Source organism: Podarcis melisellensis, assembly GCF_964234715.1.
Source record: "Podarcis melisellensis genome assembly, chromosome: 3".
NCBI lineage: Eukaryota > Metazoa > Chordata > Lepidosauria > Squamata > Lacertidae > Podarcis > Podarcis melisellensis.
This window is the reverse complement of record NC_138530.1, coordinates 70163148-70188177: the sequence shown is the minus strand read 5'-3', so window position 1 is coordinate 70188177 and position 25030 is coordinate 70163148. Positions and strand designations below refer to the sequence as shown.

The 25030-nt window shown below is 41.8% G+C and overlaps 1 protein-coding gene across 1 annotated transcript in view; it reads right to left on the bottom strand.

Moving 5' to 3' along the window:
- LAMA4 (laminin subunit alpha 4) overlaps positions 1-25030 on the bottom strand; it is a 76007-nt gene that overhangs the window by 37618 nt on the left and 13359 nt on the right. Inside the window, exons 2-8 of the mRNA XM_081905722.1 lie at positions 18138-18239; positions 16187-16311; positions 13037-13117; positions 11712-11926; positions 6624-6719; positions 4349-4500; positions 1512-1622 (exon numbers count right to left, since the gene is read on the bottom strand). Coding sequence (XP_081761848.1) covers positions 1512-1622; positions 4349-4500; positions 6624-6719; positions 11712-11926; positions 13037-13117; positions 16187-16311; positions 18138-18239 — 882 coding nt within the window. The remainder of the gene's footprint in view (positions 1-1511; positions 1623-4348; positions 4501-6623; positions 6720-11711; positions 11927-13036; positions 13118-16186; positions 16312-18137; positions 18240-25030) is intronic.

The window sequence follows — 25030 nt, the reverse complement described above, 5'->3', positions numbered from 1 at the left end:
TATTATTGTGCTAATGGAAATGCTACAAAAACTTCCATGCACAGCACCCATAGCTTGAAATATCCAAAAGAGAAAGAAAAGCAACTGAATGTCATTTATCTTGATTACTGTAATCAGTTTAAATTAGAATTTGAAGTAGGCATGCCATATTTCCATTAGGGGAAAAAAGGAGCACCAAGTGAATAACAGACAAGCAGGATGTGGAGGAAGCTGCCTTCTGTCAGGTTCACCTTATGCTACTTGCCTTATGCTACTTGTTCACCTAGCTCTGTCCTAGCCTGAGGGGCAGCAAATATCCAGGGTTCAAACTGGAGTCCATCAAAACTTTTTAACTGATCATGTCAGGGGTTGAAACTGGGAGCTTATGCATGTAATGTGGCCCTTCAGGTGATCATTGACCATGCTGGTTGGGGCTGATGGGACTTGGAGTTCAACAACATCTGCAGAGCCATCAGTTCACCACATCTGATGTTCTGCAACTGAAGCATGGCCCCTCATAAATGGAGCCCCACATTAAGATATATTTTATGTATGTTTTGGGGACAAACCCGTACTATTATGCCAAACTTTTTTCTTCATGTGAACATTTCTCCCCTCCCTCATCGCCTCCCCATGCACACACATTTTTTATAAAAAATAAAAAAGGGGTTTGTGTTATGCAAAATTAAATAATTCTTTAGTAATTCGTTGAGCTCCTAGGACTCATAAGGGTAGATTGCACCAGTGTGGGAATCATCAAATACTCTTTGATGGCCCGGCAGCAAGGCAATAGGAAATTTCCTACCCATTCCCAAAATGTTCCTTTCACAGTTTTCAGTCACAAATGCTTCTTCCCCTTTTACACAAGAAAACGGGGAAATGGTCAGAGATCTCCAGTGGAAATAACTAACTCTGTATCTGCATCTGATGTGACCTATTTGATCATAAATGTAAAAAAACACAATTGTCACAGACTGTATTTTCTGCATCCAGTTGACACATAACCACAACCTGAACAGTTTTCCCATTTACATCCATATGTAAATGCCTGATTACTTGTCTGTTCCTGCTGTTAACCAAGTACTAGGAATATGCTTTTGATGTGCTGGTGACATGAAGCTCTCTGGGGAAGAGGTGAGGGAGGGTCATTGGATGCTGGGGCAGAGACTCATGTTTTTGAGTTCTGAATACAGTGTGGTTTTATATTGTATATTTTTTTGTGTCTGAAACTAAAAAAAATATATGTTAAAAATACCTGATTACTGAGGATCACACTCAATGCATCTGATTAAATGGGTTCCATGAAGGCTTATGCCATAATAAAATTTGTGAGACCTTAAGATGCCACAGGATTCTGCCTTTTTTGCTGTAAGAGATAAATATGCCCCTGTGGAATTTGTTAACCCTTGTCCCTCAGGTCTATCTATACATGTAGCATTAATCCACCTTACTACCCAATGAAGTTCACAATAACTTCCATAGAATTAACAAGCTTTATCAAAGGAAATGAAACCACAAAATGGCAAGCAAACCTTTTCATCAAGTGCGTTGATTTCCTTCAGCAGCTCTGTCATTTCAATTGTAGCATTATCAATTTGGCTCTTCCTCAGCAGAGAATGGTTATCCTTTTCTGACAATTCTTCCTAATAAAGCAAAACAAAACACAAGGGTTGGTTGAGTTGTTTTTAACGAAGCCTCTTCATTCAGTACAGGTGAAAGCCAATTTCCTCAATATTTTTTTAATGAGCACCATCAAAATAGCACACTGATGAATGTCATAGAATCACAGTGCTGGAAGGACCTCATGGGGCAGCTAGGCTGACCTACTGCAGTGAGGCTGGAGTTACTAGCTCTAAATCGTCACTGACAGATGTTTGTTTAGTGCTTTATTAAAAATGTCCATTGAGGACAATTGCATAGATTCCCAGGGAATTTGTCCTATTGTCTGAGGGAGGATTCACATTCCTGGTCTGGGCTTGTTTGTTCTTTCCATACCGTACATGCCACTCTGCATACCATCCCAGTGCAAAGTAGCCAGGGGGCCTGACGCTTTTTGTTGTTATGGGGTATGGGAGCATGGGTACAGAGTTACTGAAGCTCAACGTGTTGCTACCTTTTGTGTGTGCACTGCTCTTGTCTGCTGTGGGGAGCAGCACACAAACAGAATATAACCCCCCAAATAAAGCATGAATTTGAACTTGCTATTCTTACCATTGGGATTTTTTAAAAAATTGATCACTAAACTGTATAGCTTCTTATACTATAGGTCCAATGCCCCTTTTTCTGTTCTTAGATGTGAGGGAAAACAACTGTCTTCCTGCTGTGATGGAAAATGGCTCTGGAAAGTACCAAAAGGCAATAGGGCATTCAGGAGATAATAAGAACACCTTTCAGCCTTGGTCAAGGCCCACAGATATGCATGGTCTGGCTGTCAATCAAGGGAACACTGAGTGCTAGAGTGAGAAGGATGTGGCAAGAGCCAACCTCCACATGTACCTACCATCTTGCTTATGAACCTCTTTTATATATCTAATGGAGGTAATTCCCCTCTCTCATTTACAGTTTCTCCCCCCACCAACTTGTTCTACTTTTTTCCTCAAAGGCACTGCAGCAGGTAATGCTTCCAAACACCAGTTCCTGGAAGACACAGGTGGGGAAAGTGCTGTTGTGTCCAGGTGCTGCTTGCATGTTTCCCACAGACAACTGTTTTGCCACTGCCACAAAAGCAAGCTGGACGAGATGGGCCGTTGGCCTGATCCTGTTGGCTCCTATATTCTTAGTTCCAATTCATTAACTTGTCTTCTTTCTCTTTGCGCAGAGTACTACAGCAGCCTATGCTGCTCTATGATCACTGGAAGGACACATGCTGAAGCTGAGGCTCCAATACTTTGGTCACCTCATGAGAAGAGAAGACTCCCTGGAAAAGACCCTGATGCTGGGAAAGATGGAGGGCACAAGGAGAAGGGGACGACAGAGAACGAGATGGTTGGACAGTGTTCTTGAAGCTACCAGCATGAGTCTGACCAAACTGTGGGAGGCAGTGGAAGACAGGAGGGCCTGGCGTGCTCTGGTCCATGGGGTCATGAAGAGTCGGACACGACTAAACGACTAAAGAGCAACAACAACATGCTGTATGGTAACATTTTATCCCACATTTCCCCCAAGAGGGCACTCCAAGCGGGCATACATTGTATTTCCCTTACTTTTATCCTCACAATAATCCAGCAAATCAGGTTATGCTAAAAGAGAATACCTGACAAAAGTTTGCCCAGTGAGCATCATGGGGGTTAACATACCTCAGCTGTCTCCAACCACTACACCTCACAGACTACACCTCACTACACAATTCACTCATGCACATGACTACCGTCTGAGTTTATAACACTTACTTATTCAAACATTTCATTGCTGAAAGCAGAATGTGAGAACTGACTGCATGGAAAAACAGTGGTGATAGATTTTGGATGGCCTGTTCACATGTGTAAAGTATCATGTTGCAGGCATGGTAGGGCCAGCCCGTCCCATTTTGCCACCTGTGATGAATGGGAAGTTTTGACCCACTACCTCTGCTAGCAGTGGACAAGCGGCACTGGCATCAGCACTGATTTCCAGTGCCACTTCTCTGCCACTGGTAGGGTGTTCATGGCACTGCGGCCTCAGAAGCTTCTGCCACCCATGGCTTCACCTGCCTCATGGGTGGGCTCGGCCTGAGGCACAGAGTGATGGACATGCATCTGAGAACAAGACTCAGACCTTAGATGCATTTCAATCAGGGTGCACGGCCCTTACCCATATTTATATCTGTATTCCTGCATACCCTCCAACATTTCTCTGGTGAAAATAGGGACTTCCTATTCCATAATAATAATTTTACTACTGATATCCTGTCCATCTGACTGGGTTGCCCCAGCCACTCTGAGCAGCTTCCAACATACATATAAACATAATGAAACATTAAAAAACTTCCCTATACAGGGCTGCCTTCAGATGGCTATGGGGTGGCATAACTCCATACCCTCCAACATTTTTCTGATGGAAATAGGGACATCCTAAGGAAAAGCAGGACATTCTGGGATCAAATCAGAAACTGGGACACCTGTAAAACCAGACTGTCCCTAGCAAATAGGGACACTTGGAGGGTCTGTCCCTGCACCCCTGTCCCTAGACAGGGCAGCCATAGCTTCAGGGAATGGCAATTTAAAACAGGAACATGCCAGCAATTGAAAGGATTAACTTCCTTCCTCAGTCTTGAGGCGTCCCTCTATGGCTGTTTTTAACTGCACCACATCTACTTTGACTCTGACCTTTCTGCAGCATGTTAATGCTGAAGGAAAAGCAGAGACACAACCAAATAAGGTATAACTGGTACCTTCAGCACATAAGTAGTGGAGTTGAGGTCATTCAAGTGTCTGTGAACAGCAACCCCAGTGGAGATGCTCTGCAGGGTAGCTTTGCTTTCGTCAATGGACCGAACTGCCAAGCCAATATCATCAGTCAAATCCCAAATGCATTTGTCACAACCTGGCAATGAAATGAAATGAAATATGGGCAGTTGGATGGGGAATGCATTTCTGCTGGAATCTTGAAATCCACTGATTTCTCTTGGAAAAAGGAAGTTTCTATTAGCTTTCCCAGTTGTGAAGATAAAATTGAAATTAGAAAGACAGTGCGAAGAGAGAAAAGCTACAAATAAGGATAACCAATTCATTATTGAAGATCTCCTAACTTGTAATCCCATATAGCAATATTGTTTTGCATTTACAAAGGCAGTACCCATTGTAATCTGCCATGTACTCACAACTATATCCAAATAAATATCAAGATTTAGCATAATATAGAAACTGTCCACTATACCAGGCAAGAAGAGAAAAATGGCTTAACCCCTAAGCAGGTTTTCTACAAAAGAAACAATTTTAGCTATTAAGGAGTGATTTCATAGACAGACTTTTTATATCATGTCATGTTATGCAGAATATGTATGTAATTTTGTGAAAAATGTATTTTCCAAAAAAAGCCATAAAAATATGTAGAAAAAGCTGCATCCCATGCGCCCCCTAGCTAAAGACATATTCAGGACTTAATTTCTAAAAGAAGTGCCAGGTTCAGAGTTGCTCAGAAGCCATACAGACTCTGATGAAGGGCACCATACTATGTCCCCTGTATGGGCTTGCCTGAAGAAAAAAGATGTTTTGGGTTTCCTTCTCTCAGGGGTTCAACCTTAGGAGCCTTCTAAATGCAGTATGAAACTCCAGCAGTCTTTGTTTCACTGATGTTGGCATTCTGACAAAAATAGGATTGCTCTGCCTGAATTACTGTTCTTTACTCCAAAATATATTAGCGGTGGGCATTATTAAAAAGGGAATTGCACACACACAAATGCAAACTCTGCTTCATTACTGCACACATGTGTTCCAAGGCTGAACCCTGGCACTGAAAAAAAGAAAGGTTCTGGGTTAGAGCTCAAATTAAACCCTGTGCCTATTTTTTTATTTGGCCTCAGTGATGCTTAGACAGTCTATTCCCTGCTGTAGCCTAAGCAATAGTATTTTGCTCTGACGTCACTGGCCTCAAAGATATTAAGATGTAGTGTAGCCTTGTTGATATGACCAAACAGAAGATACCAAACACGGCAAAGGGGTACAGTGGGGTTGTGGCAGCAGCTTCTGCCACTGATCCATGGAATTCAGTGCAGGCCTGCTGCATCCAAATCTGTGCCTCCCTCCAAGAGCTTGGTATCCCCTGTCCAACAGGACATGTGGAGAACACAATGCTCCACTTCCGCACAAAGGCGCCAGATAATGTATGAACCGGGTTTCCCAATTACAAATTACTCTGGAATCCCTCACCCCACCAATTATTACATGTTTCGTTCTAAACAGCACTGCCATTAGAAGCAACTGTGTCATCGTATCACTGAATCAAGTCTTTGTTTTTAGAGTTAAGGGCAGACAGTATAACCACAATGAACTGTGTTTTGTATGCTGGGGAGCACTGAGGTTCAAAGTCAGTGCAGTGGCTAACAAGTGAAGGTTATTGCAGATATGCTGCTATTATTATTATTATTATTATTATTATTATTATTATTATTATTGATACTACTACTACTACTAATAATAATAATAGTTTTATATGAAGCATATGTAGCAAAATAAAAATCATTGTGTTTAGAAGGCCTGTTTGATTCTTGACTCCTTTCCTGATAGCCTTGATACAAGAGGCTGTATTTGGCCTGTCAGGACTTTTTCTGGACAGAGAAGCTTCCTGCCTTTTTCAGAATGACCAGCCCCAAAATGAGTAGCCACATAATTGGAGGGTAGGACTAATGTGTGCCACATGGTAAATAATGGGCTGGGATAAGTATTAAATTCATCTACCACAGGCCCAAGTAATTTGCTGTCTTGGCTCTTTCTCCCACACCACTACTGAACATTATTTCAGATATGTTTTCATGGCTGCCTCAGTACTGGTCACTAGCATAATCTTTTTCTTTAGGGTGGGGGACAGGGACAGAGGAAAATAAGCATAATCACATAATCACACCATAACCCTCAATGTATGTCCTTCAAGATAAAGATGCTCTGGAAAGGGGGAAGCTGGAGGACTTTGACAGTGCAGCCAATGTTTCATATAATTGCTATTCTTACTGATTACTGGGCAATCTGTGACTGGAGGAGACATTGGAGGTTCTGCTAGGCATTGCCCTGTTCGACGGTCACAAGGTCCTCCTCTGCAATTGCATGCTAGGAAAGGAGAGAGAGAGAGAGAATTTTATAGTAATTGTTTAAAACTGGAAACCTACAACCAAATACTTAACTTCTCTTCTTAGCCCCTTCTTGGTTCCCCACCCCTTCTGACCCTATCCTTGAATTTACATTGTCTTCATCTACCATTCACATGGAGTCCCCTTTATCAGTATTTCCATAGCTTGACACGGTTCCTTCAGCCATCTTTTCTCTGAGACTCCTGCCTCTTAGCCTCTTTGTCTCATTTCCTGGGAGCTCTTTCCGGTTCTCAGCCTCTCATGCATAGCTACTGCCCCCATGTGATATTTTGATCTCTGCCAAACTGACGTGCTTTTGTTTGCTCATAAAAAACTGAACTGTTAAAAATTTCAAATTGCTATAGGCAGCAGCTGAACAATTTCTCTTCAAAGTAACTAAGTAACATTAAATACATTACTTATGAGGAATAAATTTAAAACCAGAATTCCAAAGGTGTTTTGCCGTGTAATAACAATGCCATTTAGCATTTCTTTATCACATTTGAGTGATAAAATGATAAAGCACAGTCCTAATGACCTACAACAGAGAAGGTGGAGGCAGATCTTAAATGGAATGTCTCTGTATGTTTTCTGTTACACTTGCACATATTACTGCTATACATGACTGAAGTAAAATAACAGTCCTTTAAATCTCCCACTGCTTGAATTGTTATTTATTACTGCAGAGATTAAGAACCACAGTATGTCACCTACCACTTAGAAATTCTGTGCTCTTCTAAAGTTTGCATTTTCAGAGTGCGTTAAAACCTTCTGGCCATTTCAACTTATTATGGCTTCTAAAATTAGCTTTGTTCCCAGGGGTAGTTTGTTTTAAAGACATGTAATGTATACATTGCATGGCTAATGAAACACTGAAAAGCAGACAGAAGCCTTTTATGGTTAGCAATGTGAGCATATTAGTCTGTCTTAGTTGCAATGGCACAAAAAGTGGGGCAGCTAATGTGGCAAAAATGGAAAAGAAGCCTCAACTGAAAGTACCTCCAAAGCAGTGATTGGCATTTCAAATAATACAGTGGGGGGACTTCCGGGTCGGCGCCATCGCCGAATGGCGGGCTCCCTCCGAGCTCCAGAGGGAGCCTGCTCGGCAGGGGCTGGGTCCTACCGCACCGGCGATGCGGGGACCCGTAAAAACCACGGCCACGGAGGCCGTGGACATGGAGACTCGGCTGGCACCGTTAGCGCCCTCCCGACTCGTGAAGAGCCTTTTTAAAGGCTGTGGATCGGGTGCCGGGGAGGAGCGTGGTGCTTTGAGTCCTCTGCTATCCCTGCCGAGCGCAGCCGCGAGCCATCCGGCGGAGAGCGCTGACTTCTTCTATTGAAAATTTGGACCTAAAAGAAGAACCCGTGAGTAATTGGAATATGGATTAAAAAGAGAGCTAAATTTTTTAAAAATTGGGAGCGAACGGGGGAGGTGGAAAAAAGGAAGTCAGCCCCCCCCTAAATTGTAGAAGAGCCAAAACAAAGGACTGGATAACTAAGATCGAGTGGAACTTTATCTTGCTGAACTTGCAACTTCGCGAGGGAAAATTATAAGATTGAGCTGGAGGAGAAAAGTGGAATTTGTATCAAAAAGCAACCCCCCCCCTGAACCCCTGGAGCGATCCGTGAAAGTGCCTGGAGAAGAGAAACGGAGGTTTTGACAGCTGTCAAGAGCTGTCAAAACGGAATAATAAAACTGAGACTTTGTTATGAGGACTTTGCCGGCTACATTTGCTATAAATTGAAGATAAATTGTTTCAAATAAGGATTTATAAGTTACTTGGACTGGTGGACGTGATCCGGAAGGGAACATTGTTACTGTAATCCATCTAGAGGAGCTGAGGGATATTGCATGTGTTTTCGACGGGAAACATGAACAGTTGAAGGGAACTTTTAATCTCCTGGGAAACTGCAGAAATGGAGCATTATTTTGTCTACAGAGGGTTTCACTCTACCGGGAACAATGGATCTATCTGTTCAAAACTGAAAGGAACATGACGTAATGTTTTGCTCTTGAACAACAAGCCTCTGTAGAGACACTAGAAGCTTTTGGAAAAAGAACATTTCTGTGAGGGAACAGGGAAGTAAAAAGGAAGAAAATGATTGACAAGAACAAGGAAGCAACAAGAATGGGACAGAGTTGGGGTGGGAACATTTGGGATATCCAGATTTGACAAGCTTATGGTTACAAATTTGGAGTTTTTACTCCTGGTTACAAAAATCTGGATAGAAGAAATGGGCCCCTTTTTGATAGACTCCTCTTAAGACTGGACTGACAAGAACAAGGAAACAACAAGAATGGGACAGAACTGGGGTGGGAACATTTGGGATATCCAGATTTGACAAGCTTATGGATATAAATTTGGAGTTATTACTCCTGGTTATAAAAGTCTGGATAGAGGAAATGGGCCCCTTTTTTGACAGACCCCTTTTAAGATTGGACTGGCAAGAACAAAGAAATAACAAGAATAGGACAGAATTGGGGTGGGAACATTTGGGATATCCAGATTTGACAAGCTTATGGATATAAATTTGGGGTTTTTACTCCTGGTTATAAAAATCTGGATAGAAGAAATGGGCCCCCTTTTTATTGATAGACCCCTTTTATGATTGGACACTTGCAATTTAAAAAGGCCGGTAAAAGACCAGAGGGATGTGGATTTATTGAAATGTGGGATCTTCAGGAAGAAGTTAGAAGTGGAGGGATAGGAGGAATGCAACAGGGAAAGAGGGGAGGGAAATTTGGAATCCAAAGGTTGTAAAACTATTATTTGTTTTTATTTTATTATTATTTGTATTATATTTGAAAGGGGGGAACTCGTGGAAGGGAATAGATCGACCTTAGGGGATGGAAATTTGGATAAATTAAGTTAATGAGGATGAGTGTATTCTGGGAATAAGAATTTGTTGAATTTTATTGTTTTTTTGGAAGATTTGGAACACAAGAGGGGGTGGGGAGGGGAAGTCCTGGATATTGGAAAAAAGTTTATGAATTGGATGTTATTTGTTTTAATTTGGAAAATCTTAATAAAAATTATTTAAAAAAAAAAAACAAAGCAGTGATTGGCATTTCACTGTTTATTAGCTACAACACCAAAATGAAACACCCAAGGCTACAGGTCTCTAAGTATTAGATGTGGGAGTAAATAACATAGGAAGATTTTTCCTCTGTGCCATTCTTTTAAGTTTTCCAAAGGCATTGTTAGGGCCAGCCTAGATGTGTCATTAGACCTTGTAAGTCACTAGACCTAAAGGTAAAGGTAAAGGACCCCTGACAGTTAAGTCCAGTCGCAGACGACTCTGGTGTTTCATGCCCATATTGCTCTATAGGCCAAGGGAGTTGGCGTTTGGTCACAGACAGTTTTTTCGGGTCATGTGGCCAGCACGACTAAGCCACTTTTGGCGCAACGGAACACTGAAACCAGTGCAGCGCATAGAAACACAGTTTACCTTCCTGCCAGAGTGGTACCTTGCACTTTTTGGTGTGCTTTTGAACTGCTAGGTTGGCAGGAGCTGGGACCGTGCAAAGGGAGCTCAACCCGTTGCGGGGATTCGAACCGCCGACCTTCTGATCGGCAAGTCCAAGAGTCCAGTGGTTTAGACCATAGCGCCACCCATGTCACCCATTAGACCTAGTGCTTTTTTTAAATTAAAAAAACAAAAACATACAAACAACTTGTGGGGTTTGGGAGGGCTACCCCAATCTAGTTTGCCCCCTCTTTACCCATAGGCAGGCTTTGCTTGGATCTTAAAAAGGCATAAATAATGACATAGTTGTTATTATTATTAGTAGTACAGTTGTACATTGGTTGTCGAACACCTAGGTACTCATATGTTTTGGCTCCCGAATTATCAAAACCCAGAAGTGAGTGTTCCGTTTTTTGAACTTTTTTTGGAAGCAGAACATCCGAAGGGGCTTCCAGGGCTTCCAATTGGCTGCAGGAGCCAATCAGAAGCTACACTTTGGTTTCCAAATGTTTTGGAAGTTGAATGGACTTCCGGAACGGATTCCATTCAACTTCCAAGGTATGACTGTAATAACAGCAGTAGTGTTAATTAAATACATCCATTAAAAAATTCTCAAAGTGATTTACAAGATAAATATACAATAAAATGGACAAAAGCAATAAAACCATACTAAAATGTACATGGACCAAGAATCAATTCCAATATCCTTTCCCATCCAGCTAAAAGGTGAACACTAAGAACAGGCCTAAAATTAAACCAATGTTGGAGCCAGGCAAGCCTCCTTGGGGAGAGCATTCCCAGGCAATGGGCAGCCACTGCATGGGGCCACTCTTGCATTATCACCCTCTGCAGACCCTCTGATGATGGTCTTAGAGTCCAAGTAGGTTCATATGGGGGAAAGTGTTGGGGTCAAAAACAATACAAGGCTTTATGGGACATGTAAATCAACTGGTAGCCAATACAGTTAAGCCAGAATCCATGGTCTGTCTCGCTTGGGCTGCTCAAGTCAGTGACTGGACTCCTGAGTTCTGCAATAGCTGCAATTTCCGAGCCATCTTCAGAGGCAGCCCCACAATGTGTAACTACAGCAAGGCTATCCACATCCAGATAAAAGTCACAGCTCGGCTACCATCCACAAGTGACAGAAGGCACTCTGCAACCCAGAGGTACCTCCAAGGACAGTAAGGGATCCAGAAGCACTCGCCAACTCTGCACCTGCTTCTTCAGGGTGTGACATGGCGCAAATCCATCCAGAATAGGTTGCACTCCATCCATTCAATCTGAGGAAACCCCTGTTAACAGAACCTCAGACAGCCATTCTGGAAGGATACCATAGCTGATAGTACTGAAAGCTGCCAAGAGATTGAGGAGAATAATTTTCTGTTCAGTCACAGCAGCATTAGCCAACTTCCTTCCTATAAATACGCAAAAAGCAGACTGGCAATAACAGAAATATCTCTGGCCCCAAACCAATGAATGGGCTTAATATGAACATAGCAAATACCTGTGCATATTTTAGCATTTCTGGCATCCCCATAATAACCAGGAGCACATAGTTCACAGTTGAACCCTGTAGTGTTGCGCATGCAGTTGCGACACTGGCCTGTCACTTCATCACAATCCTCAAAGATCAGGTTAGGATCAGAATTGCCACTGCAGTCACATTTTTTACAGGAACTGCCAATCACCAAGGGATTTCCATAGTAACCTGGAGCACACCTGGAAAGAAACACAAATTCAGCAATGATTAATGGCAATGTCTTGTTACTCTTTTGCTTGGGGGCATTCTCTGTGGTCAAATCAACAAAATCCATGTAAGGTGAGGGGCGGTCTGAAGATAGGGAAGTGCTGTGCACCCAATTGTCATGGTCTGATCATGATCTGGTAAATTTTGTATTGGTGGCCATTCTCCCCTGCAGGGATTCTGGACCTGTCCAGATGGTCCACCCTTAGAGACTGATGGAACTGGATAGGTTCCTGAATGCTCAGGTTTTTTTCCAGTGGAAAAAGCAGACAATCCTCGCATCTTACTGTGGAATGGCAAGATAAGGTGGGCAGTAGACACAATTGCCTCGTGCGTCCTCTGTTGAGCCCACTGGGCTCGTTGGTTTTCTGGGGAGTTATGGGCTATGAAGCAAGCTGGATTAACAAAGATTAGAGCGCAAGTGGCACAAATCTCACTCTGAAGTTGAACTAACACTGGTTAGTGCACGTGATTGTGCCTACCATGTGGATGTACAGGCAGTGAAGGGGGGGATAGATACTGATCCAATATAATGCCTTGCCCTGAGCTGGTGTGTCTTGAACCTGTCAACATGGGAACCTTTAAGCCAAAGGACTACAAACTGGGACCTCCAGAGTGGGTGAGTCTGTATGCCTTAAGGTATTGGGCCCTTCCACAACAGGAATTCTGCATCACCCAATGCTGGATCAAGATATTTTTATGTGTTCTTTGATTCAAAATTTAAACCTAAGAAGAATTTTAAGCCCTGGAGGAAAGATAATTCCTGACTTCTCAGTTTGTACTCCCATATTCATTCATATTTCTGGATAATTTGGGTAGCTGCATGAGTTGTGGGGAGTTTCTTGCTAAATGAAGTACTTTTTCCAGATCTGACAAGTTCTCAGAATAACCTTCAGATGACAGCCAGCTTTCATCATTCCCAATCCAAGCAGGTCTGTCACTGTCACTGACAGAAGAAAGACTTTCTTTGCCCATTTAAAGCAGGGAGAGAATATAAAATCTGTATCTGTAAAACCAAATGTATATTGTTAAGATAAATGACACAAAGGTTCATAATCCTTAACATTTGCATTTAACGTACTTACCTTTCACAGTTTGGCCCTGCATAATTTTCTTTGCACATACAGCGTACCACTCCATTTTTTCTGTAACAGGAAACTGCAAAGCTAAGCATACATAAAAGAAAACCAGAGATTATGGGTTATGCCACCATCCACTAAAATATTTTGGAGTGGGTTTTGCGTGGTTTTTTTTTAAAGAACTGTTGTGATCAGTCAATCATCAGAAGGCAAGGAAAGAATGTGGTCTGTGTATTGTTTCCCTTACGAATGAAAAAAAGCATCAAGGATTCTGGCTTACATTCAGTTTTTTCATCTGTTTTTCTATGAAATTATTCTCCAGAGTTAAAATGAGTGCATTTATTTGCCTTGTTTGGAGACATTTATAGCATCAGTGAGATTTGAGGTTTTCAGTTTGCAATTTTTGTGAAAAACAATACTCATACACTTCCTTCTGTAACATTTCAATGACACCATCCCAACAGAGCTTTAGATATTTTCCCCATGAATGGGTTAATTTCTTAAGAAACTGCTCTTTGGGACACAGTAACAGGCCAAAAGTATTCCTGTGCCTTTAAAAGGAGGTTTCATTACAAAAAAAGCAATAATAATAATAATAATAATAATAATAATAATAATAATAATAATGTGGTCTTACAATTCCAAGCAAATAAAAAACCTAAGCACATTTGCAAGGGTTTGGAGCAGCTGGTATCCAGTTGTTCCAAACAACTTTTTAATGAGAACTCTTCCACAAGTTCCCAGGATATCAGATATGGATGGAAATCATTTGGCCAGACAAAAATATTGAAATAAAATCCACAGAGATGAATCCCAAGAACAACTGTGTATATAATGAATCTGCCATCTTAGAGCTTTTGATACAGTATTTGTCAGACTTCGTAAACCCCTTGGCATGTTATTCACGGGGCTCGTTCCTTTGTTGCAAGCAGAAGAGCAAACCCTATCTCCTCTCACATGTTCAAGGTATGAAATCTGATTCTGCTTCCATTTCCCTCGCCATATAAAACGAAGGGATGAAGAAAGGGAAATAAATCATTATAATCATTTAACCCTTTACAAACCCAGTTAACTGACCGGAGAACTAGGCTCTCTCTTTTTTAATTACAAGTTCAAGATAATTCTTTTTAATAAGTCTGAAATCCTAGCCCTTGTAATGGCAGATAGCAATGGGTGTTTTGCTAAACTTCTTACTATCAGAGAAAGTTCTTGTTCTGAAGAGAAGTCATTAAGCTCTGATGAAACAGAACACATGGAGTAGTTGTAGCTCAGCATACAGGTCCCTTCTAAAAAATGGAAAACCCACCGTTTTCTGGGATGGGATTACAGGGGGACATAAAACAAGCCTACTGGATCAGGCCAGTGGTCTATCTTGTTTAGCATCCTGTTTTCACTGGGAAGCCTGAAAAAAGACCTGAGCACAACAACACTCTAAGCACTCCCAGCAGCTGCCTCCTGTTGGGATATTCCAAGCCAACTTAAGAACAGACGTGTGGAATTATTGTATGTCACATGTCTGTTTACACTCCAGCACAGCTTGCTGGGAACTTCTATTTGTGTATAGCTTTTGCTTATGCCGTCTTGCTTGGACACGAATGAGATTGGACATGTTTTCCTTTTGTCCTGCTGTATGCTGAATAAACTGCTTGTAAATATGCTCACACAACTTCTCCTGCCACTTCTGTTGCGTAGCGTTTACTCTGCTGAGTAGCTTGCCCTAGCTTCTGAAGCTCAGGTCGCTGATGCTGCACCACTGGCCGGTGGGCTGGGGCCAGCTGGTGGCCTGCCAATTGCCCCAGTTTCCTAGGTGAAGGTAGAAGACAGCCACCACGAGCCATACCCACTGATAGACTTAACCTCTGTGAAGGACTGCATCCAGAACTCTGCCATAGTCAGCTGATGTAGCGTGTAGCCCCAACAGCTACACTGCGGAAGGGAATTGTGTGTGCAGCATCCATTTGCATGCAATTCCTCATCTGTCTGTGCCGAGCTGACAAATCCTCTGTTTTTTCAGCTCCAGGCAGGAGGCAGGAACAAGGATTTATCAAGAGCTTGCTGTAGGCAGCCTTATGTGCATTGGCATGTCACATAAAGACCAAGGGCTTCTGATGTGCTAGACTTGATATATTGCTGAAAAGCAGCTTCACCACTGTAATAAATGTTGTTGCTGTTTGTGGAACCTTGTATTTTGCAAGACTCCCAGTGGGTGGTACACACAATGTAGTGAATGTGTGAAGGTCAGGGACAGGCTTTACCATTGCATGGAAAGGCTAATTTTATAGAGTATCTGCATAACCAGCCATATTGCACAATAATATAAAATAGTGATAAGTGGATATGAATATATTAAAGCAATAGAATTGCCCAGAATTACCAGCAAATGTGCATATTAACCATTCATAGACTACATAGATTCTGTCATTCACGCACACAGCTTTATGTATCTTCCACTGCTTTTGGTGAATGCATGCATTATGCTCTGCCCATACTCTAATTATGGAGATTTGCTGTAAGTAACATATACCTATGATAAGCAGGGGTGCTTCATTTTAGGTCACTAGAACATTGGTCCATCTGGTAAAGAATTGTCTACTCTGATAGGTAGCAGCAATCCAATGATTTATGCAGGGATTTTTCTTATCCCTTCTACACAAGCTCTTTCACTGGAGAGGGTGAGGACTGAATCTACTAAATTCTACTAAAGAGGTAAATGGGGAACCAGCTGATATCATATCTCAACAGGGCTCAAAATGGCGCCCACCAGTTGCCAGTTGTGTTTGGACAGAAGTCCAAACTGGAGGGATTAGACATGTCAAAGCTGTGCATCTGATCCCCTATCTATCAACAATGCCAATGTACAAGCCATCACATAGTTCAAAGTTAAAAAAGAAAAGGGGATTCGGAGATAATCAAATGAATTGTACTTCTTTGTGTGCTTGTTGGAACTGCCGGAATGACTGGAGAAGTAATAATAATAATAAAAGGAAAAGCTATTGCATTTTCCCAAGCTGACAATAAAAGCAAATAGGTCAAAATTACTTGTTCTTTTGTCATTTCTCCCTTCCCTTAGAAAGTCTCATGGAATCTGGCCATAAGATGACTTAGCAACAGGGAGAGCAGCTGCTGGAACCAATAACATAAATCAATTGAGCATACTTGGCAACCAGTGGCAAGGGACAAGGGCAAGGTTGGCAGAAGCTGGGTGCTCCTCTGGTGACATCTCCCAGGTAGCCATCTGGACATTGTTCACAGTGGTCTCCAGTTGTGTTTCTTTGACAATCCTGCAATTAAATAGAAAGAAGGAGGAGGACAATTGTGAACAGCAAAGGAAGGGACTTCGAATTCATGCCTAGCAGATAGCATTAAAATAAACATCTTTGGCAAGCAGAATGAGAAGACTTTCTGCCCTTTAGAAAAACCTTCCAGGAATCGACTGAGTAAACTGAAAGGGCTTGGAATTGGCAGTGCAGTGCCAATGGAGATCTTTTGAACAGTAATGCTAGACTGCCAGATAATTTTTTGACAAAACAGCCTACAAGAGCAAGGCTATCTCTGGAGGCAGTTCTGACTCACTCTGTATAACTTTTGTATCTCCTACAGTAAAAGAAGTTGTTAGCATTCAGAATTGTCCATGGCTGGATATACTCAAAATAAATGATCCCTTTTATTGATACCTCCTCATTCAAGACTGGTCACTGATGTGTATTCCGGTGAACCTACAATTATTATTACATTTCAAAGAGGATGCATACTGGTATGAGAAGTCTGGTCCTTCTTTGTAAAATAATGATTGAAAGGGAGTCTCAGTGAAAACTGCAGGTTAGCAGTGATTGAAAGGTTGGTGTTATTCACTTTATTAAGGATTTGCATATTCATTATTCTTAACAGAGTGGTGCATAACATTGTTGCAGCCTTCAGAAAATGAAAGAGAAGAAAATGATCTTTTTAAAACACTCTAATTTCAGCAAAGCAACATGGTTTAGTGATAAGGGAATGCGGGTAGTGCTGTGGTCTAAACAACTGAGCCTCTTGGGCTTGCCAATTGGAAGGTTTGCAGTTCGAATCTGTACCACGGGGTGAGCTCCTGTTGCTCTGTCCCAGCTTCTGCCAACCTAGCAGTTTGAAAGCATCCCAGTGCAAGTAGATAATTAGGTACTGCTGCAGTGGGAAGGTAAATGGCGTTTCCATGAGCTCTGGCACTTCTCATGATCCTCTGTGCACCAGTAGCGGTTTAGTCTTGCTGGCCACATGACCTGGAAAGCTGTCTGTGGACAAATGCTGGCTCCCTTGGCCTGAAAAGCAAGATGAGCGCCACACCCCATAGTCACATTTGAATGAATTTAGCCATCCAGGGGTCCTTTACCTTTAGTGAAAGCTTTTAGTATTTTTGTTTTTTAAGAACTTATTTGCAGTTTGTAGAGACTTTATACATCACTTTGCATTTTAGTCACTTGAAAGCGCAGGGCAGAATTTTATGTGTTTGCTACTGTAATACATATCCATGCCACAAATGTTCCCTGAGTGTCATGTTCAAGCCTTCCAACTAATAGCTGTTTGACACCTGTACCTATTGCTGCTAAAGGCAGTACAGTGACAAAACTCCTGTGACAAAGCTCAATTATCTGTGAGAATCAGGGTCAACCCAACATTAAGTACAGCAAAGCAACTGCCTCAGGCACCAGAAACCAGAGAGTAGGCAGAGGTGACAATGTATTGGAGAATGCCTGCCTGCCATTCCCTAAGCTAGCCTGCTTTCTTCAGGTGCAATCAGTAGCAGCCACTGAGGTAGCTTCTATTGCTCTCTTGGCATTCCAACACAGTGGGTTGCTGCATTGGAGAGGGGGAGGGACGAGGCTAGAGTCCCACCTGTGTCACTTCACCAGCTCTATTTGTTCAGCCTCAGGCAGAGAGCAAGAACAAGGTTTTATCAAGAACTGAGGAAGGCCTGTTAATGATCTGCCTTTTCAGTCCAGATACCATTCATTATTACTTTTGACGAAATATGCATCCACTTACCTGGAACTAAGCGTCACTGCATTCAGTAGGTCTTAATTCTAAGTAGACATGGCTAGGATTGTGCTGCAAGTAACCAGAAAAGGCTACTTACCAGACAAACACCAGATCCATCAAGGCACTTGTATGCATTGTTGTTGCACTCACATGGGCTGCACTCTCCTGAATAAGTTCGGAAAAACCCTTCCTGGCATCTCTGCAACACAAATACAAGAAAAACATTCAGTACGCATACATGATTGAGGTTTTACACAGGTTATTAAGGGTTTTGGAGTGAGTGTGTGTGTGTTGTGTGTGTTGTTTTTGTTGCTAAAACAACCTTGCATTTTTGTAACCCTTTGGTTATAGGAACTGCAAGGCAGGCCAACAACATAAAAACATACGAAGCCACTTGATATTGAGTGAGAGCATTGGTCCAGTTAGCTTATTATTGTCTACACTGGCTGACAGTGGCACTCCAAGGTTTCAGGGAGCAGATACTCCCCGGCCTACTTGGAGATGCTCTGGATTGAACGTGGGACCTTCTACAACAAAGCAGATACTCTTATCACTAAGCTGCAGAGATGGGTGGTGGAGGAACAGATGGTTGAGCTGGTGCTGAGGGAAGGGCAGAGAAGAGACGACTTGTGAGGAGGTTTACAAGTGAGAGAAATGAGGTAGGGTCTGCACTGGATTTTACCAGCCAGGCCTCTAGTAGACCTTTATTACTGGACATTTCAGATAACAGAGCTTCAGATAATAGACATTTTTGTACTTCCGTGACCACTTAGTGAGAAGATTAACAGGCTTTCAGATTCAGTATCATGTAAATAAGGATACAATGGGAGAAGATATGGAAAGTGACAAGCCAGGGGTGAAGAGCTAATCTGAATGTAGGCTATTTGTATCCATTAATAATAGCTTTCAGATGATGTTTATAGTTTAGCAGATTGTGAAGGAAAATATCAGGGGAAGGGGAAGAACTGACTTCAGGGGTTGGGCGGTGACATTATGTGATAACCAATAAAACCCATGAATACAAGCATAGAGCAGTTTAGGATAATACACACAAATTATCAGCTCTCTTTCTCTCTCTTTGTATATCAGGAATGGGGAGCATGTGGTCTTCCAGATGTTATTGTAGATTTAGGCTGTGCACACAGTCCTGTTTACTCTGCATCTATTGTGCTCCGATTGCTGGTTTGGGAAGCAGTATACACAGAACGTGAACCGCAATCCATATCTATCCTGCCATTTGTTATAAAATACTATACTTTGATCATCACCCCCACTCTAATTGAAATTGAGAAAAAGAACCACCCTGTTGCCATTTAAGCTGGTAATGTGTACACAGTCTAATTCCCATTAGTCCCAGTCAGGATGGCAATGGATGATGGGAGCAGTAGTCCAACAATATATGGAGGGCCACAGATTCCCCAGACCTGCTCTTGACATTGTTGCGTTGACTGCTGACCACAAGGAGAATGGCTCTTTCCTTGCAACGGATGAAAGCAGAAGAGTTCTGTTGAAGCTTATTGAGTTCTGAATATCAGGTCCAGAATGCTATCTTTCTCTGAGGCTGCTATAGTCATTATCTTTGTCTTTATTTCTTGAGACAAACCAGTGATGTTCCATTACGCCTCTAGTACTAAAAAAGCTCATCATCAGAGCATCTGGCTGGCTGAATGATTTGCATTACTTAATGTTCCTTGGTGCATAAAAGAACTGATTGGTGTGTGTATGCAGGTCTGGAAAGGAATCAGTCTGGCAAACTGCCCTTGGCTTTCTTCATTGCATGGACAACAATTAACCCACCTCTCCATTCCCTGGCCTGTATCTGAACTTTGGAAACAGTTGGTGGGCTGAAATATCAAGCCTGTATTTCAATTGTTTCTTTAGGATTAAAACACTTATTGGCTCTGGAGGTCGGTTCAAGCCGGGGGGTGTGTGTGTGTGTGTTGGGATTCTTTTTCCAGTCTACAAATGAGAAAGCATGTTTATTCAACAGTTGTTTTACTAATCCCAGAAACATCTTTTAAGTTGTTTTGACACCTGCATTTTTTTTTTAAGACAGAATACATCTGCAGTCCCATAATGCCAAAGCAATGATTGTTGTCTTCCTTTGGGCATTTTGCTATGCCTAAATCAGACAATAAGTGATATTACTTCCTCTTCCCTTTTAGCTTCTTTATCCTGCATTAGCCAGTATTAATGGCATAGTGTAAAGCTGTCAGCGTAGAGATAACAAAACATGATATAAAAAGGAAAGGAAGTGTCATGGTCAAAGCAGAAACAAAGCAAACCAGCCTAAAACAGGATGTGTGTGAACTGGAACATTCTTCTTTTTTTAAAGAAAAGCAAAGTGTGACAAAGGATTAACAGTGCCTTATGCCCATCATTTCTGATCATTGGCTACACGGGCTGGGGCTGATGGGAGTTGAAGTTCAATAGCATCTAGACATCACCACACTGACTATCCCTGCCCTATCAGATTCCCTATTACAAGTGGCAGTAGCATAGCTTCTTTCTTTCTTTCCTATGGCTTCTTGCCTTTATTTATTATTTTTTTGCTGCTGCAGCAGCAAGTGATTTGGCCTCATTCTGGGGCACCGTGGGAAGAAAATGGCAGCCATCACATTTTTTTAAAAAATGGTGGAAAATACTTGGGGGGGGGGGGAAATGCAAAGCAACCTTTTTTGGGGGAGGGGGGAGTAGAAAAAAGAGAAAAAAATTCAAACATTTTCTCAGGAGAATGTAGTCTGAGAAACTCCAGTTCAGATCTACTTAAGCATCGTGAGAAAAGTCCCAAAGAATAACTAGATATGCAAATTATATATACTACCAGAAAGGTAAGTTTGCCTTTAAATGTGAATTGAATTGAACTTCTACCCCAACCATACTATCTGACAACATCAACTGATTGCAGTGGTGCTGTTTTTGTTTATCCTTCGCTTGTTGCACCCAAAATGAAAGGTGGGTCTAACTTACAGAAGTTCCAACACACATCCAGAGGAAGGGCTGAGCGCTCTGGCAGTACTGTGTTTTATCCTGGGCTTGAATGTCTCCATTCAGTTCAGTGGGATTACTTCTGAGCTGATATGCACAATAAAATCACACAGTGCTCAGAACTAGCCACTAAAATAGATATTCTCAAACTGACAATAAAAAGCACATTTTGTTCAACGGTGAGATACTGAGCCCTTATATACAGTTTGTCTACAAACATTATATGTGTTGCTTCAAGTCAAACAAACCTGTTGTCAGATCTGAATCCCTGTCTCAGTCTCTTGATCTAAAGTGAAGAGTCCCCAAAGACGCTGCTTAAAAGCAGTATTGCTCAAGCTGTTAAATTTGTCGTTGGCCATGGAAGTTATAGCAGAAAGTTGTGGGATGGCCTGGCATGGGACATAGCCTTGCCATCACTTGCTCTAACGTGTTTGCCTCCAGTCTAATCCTACTAGAGCCACACTGAGTGGAACCCTGGAAGAGCAGCTTCCATAGGACTTCTGTTATGCAAGGCATGGCTTTGCATTAACTTTATACAAACTATATTTTCTGTTTGGGCTACAGTCTCTAGCAAAATATATGAACTAATGTATGGAACATATATGAAATATATGAAACCAATTGCATCTCCTTCCTATAAATACTGCCAGCATGCTCTTCCTCTTCAGGACAGGTCACAGAGTAGAAAGTTGAAAGAACAGATTTCTTTGTCCTTCTGTTTTATCACTGAACAAAGAGTAAGCAGATCACCACCATGAGCACATGGTTTGGTAGTATTTTTCCTGTGGGATGAATACATCTGAGCCAGGGTTCTTGAAATGGTACATCATGTTATATTAGAGAGATGCATGCTGGTGGCTGACTGTGGTTGCCCCAATAGAAACTTCTTTAATTCTAGTAATTTAATTTCCACTGAATACCAGCTTCTGGGACCTGCAAGTAGGGACAGCACTACTGTACAACAGCTCCTGCTTCCTAGGAACATCTGGTTGGCCACTGTGAGAACATTATACTGGACTAGATGGGACTTTTGCCTGATCCAACTGGGCTTTCCTTATGTTCTTATGCTCTTAAATTGCTGTTAGAAATTGCTTTTAAAAATTGGAACGCATCTCATCCAGTTCTACTGTTGAAACTAATGAAATCTTGTTTGGGAAACTGCCAGAGACCTTATGAAATCTACTCTGCTCTTTGTAAGCATTTAACCCATGTAATAAATAGGTTAGTAAAATGAAAAAGAGGCTCAGGGTATATGCTTCAGTTACCTTTTGGTACAACGATGGAAGGGAACAAAATAATCATTTTCAGGTAAGTCATTATTACTGCAGGGGTAGCTAATGTCCAGATCTTGTTCAACTCCAAATCCCACCAGTCCCAGCCAGCATGACCAATAGCCAAGGATGACAGGAGTCGTAGTTTAACAGCACTTGGACAGCACCACATTGGTAAAGAATGAACATGACCACCATAGAGCCAATGGCACGTAATCCTTATCCACATGCACACAAACGTCTTGCAGTTGGTGAGGCAAGATCAAGCACTTCACAGAGGGAAACTTTGCTATCATTGGAAGGCCTCATATGAATGCACCACAAAGTTTCTACATTCTAATTCCGCCCCGAAAGAAATTCTCTTCATTTTGAGTCAATTAAAGCTCAGAACTCTAAATGACTAAATGGATTCAAAGGAATAAGACATAGCAGCTGCTTTCTATTTTGTTGGAAAAGGAAGACTCTGTGTAATGGAAAGAAAAGCTTTTTCCTCTGCATATCTACTTTTATGGTAACATGACTAGCTTATTAAGATACTTTTTCTTTTGGTTCTTTCAAACAAATCATAAGCCAAGCACATTTCCTTCCCAAAGGCAAAGGGGAAAAAAATTCCTCCCATCCCCTTTTGTTCTGTGAAAAACATTTTGAACATCGGCTCTCTTACATTGCATTGTATAATAAGTGATAAAATGCTCACTTTATGGTAAGGTCAGTGCAAGCAGTTCTAAATTCAATTCTCAGCTCAGGCCTTCCCCACCCATTATGTCCACTTCATGTTAAAGCAGCAGAGGAGCACCCTTGTGCGGCTCCTCGTGCCAGCAACAATTTACTGATACAGTACATCATATTTAAAATGATAATAATACAGCAGCACTTGTAAGAAGGTTGTGCCTTCAGTACATTTTTGTTGGCAACCATCTGTCTTGAGAGACAGTGGAGTGCGCAGTACAAGGGATGTACTAATTATATCCAGATTTGGAGGCTGGAATAAAGCCCATTCCGTGAACAATACTGGAATTAAAAATCTTAAATTACACCCACACCCACACCCTAGCCCAATTCCAGCAGCAATTAAATAATAACCAGATAATGTAACAATTTAAAGCCTCTTCAGTTGTTGCTGTTAGTAGTCAGTGAGGATGAGCATGCTAGCTCTGCATCCCCTCTGCTCAATTTGTGTTACCTTTCAACATGTGGAAGCAGGGAGCTACTTTGTATCCATGGAAAATCAGGGTTCTAAAACGTGGGGAGCAAAGCATTTCCTGATACATTGTCTACCTTCTTCCTCAAGATGCTTCTGGTGTTCTGTTTCTCGATTTCTGCTTTTGCCATGATATACAAAGGGGCTTCGCTTCTCAAACATGATTTTCTGTTCTTCATTCCATACCACAACACCTGGTCTAAACTAGACAACTAATCCCATCAACATAAGGTTTATGGGACTGTTTGACTTTAATTGTGGAATAACTTTTGAGAAATTCATTCATTCATTCATTCTGCTTGAACTTCCATGCCCAGAAATGAGATTTGCAGCCACAAAGAAGGTGTCTCATCTTTAAACTACAGCATCAGCAGTGCTTCACAAAGTATATCAAACAGGTTACTGGCACATCACTGCGAGATGACTAAAGTGATATATAGAGAGATAGATATATACACACATCACATTCAATGAGTGCACAATTTGTGTACATAGATAGTTCACTTGTACAGTTCTTCACAGTATAGAGTACATGATAGCTGAGCTGTACACTCTTTAAATGTACATCTGTGGAGACGCTTGCACCTGTGTTCAGTGTAACATGTAAGCAGGCTTATGATACCTTGCTCTCATAGAGTTTCTTCTTGAGGTTCTTCATTGCTACAATATTCCAGAAATACCACTTTTGAGGCTTTGGCACCTTCCACTGGGGAAATACAGATAATCTTGTTTCTTTCTTTCTGGAGGACACATATAAGTTCTTAAACTACAGCATACATGATTTGGGCAGTTTTGCCACACCATACTTTGGTAACCACCAATTTTCACCATGAAATTTCATTTTGAAAGTTAAAAATACATGCAAGAAAAGAAATGCATGTAACAGCACAAGAAGGCCACTTCAGTAATAAATAAGCTCACTAACTACAATACCTAGTAGAGCATACTTATGAGGCAACTGTAGTATTAGGGATCTGGAAGGAACTGGCTGCATTATTTTACCACCAGGGACATGCAGTAACATATCAGTCTTGGTACCACCCATGATGACTTCAGTCAGATTTTTCATATAACCATTGACACATTTGCTGTATTGAAGTTTTTTCGACATCTCAGTGACCTGAACTTGATTGTCCACATAGACAATGAATCTTTTTTCTACTGGTCTCTAGATCATCCACATGGAGGATGCTCTGAAGGTCTACTTACATGGCCAGATTTAAGACAATGGACTGGAACAATGTCCTTATTATCAAGAACAACTGGCACGGTGTGGAGGGGGGGAGGGGGGGAGGAGAGCAGGGAGAGGACAAGCCTATGTGGGTGCCCACTAGTGGAAGAACCAGATTGGAGCATCTATCAGTGTGCACACTGAGCCTCAACGTTGCTGCAATGTCTCAGTAAGCAACACTGATGCCACTGTTGGGAGGGTGGCTTCATACCCCCACCCCACCATACCATCATTCCTGCTCATTTCATTTTGGGGTTTCTCCCACCGCTGGGAAGATGGTGGTTGTGAGGTCATCATAT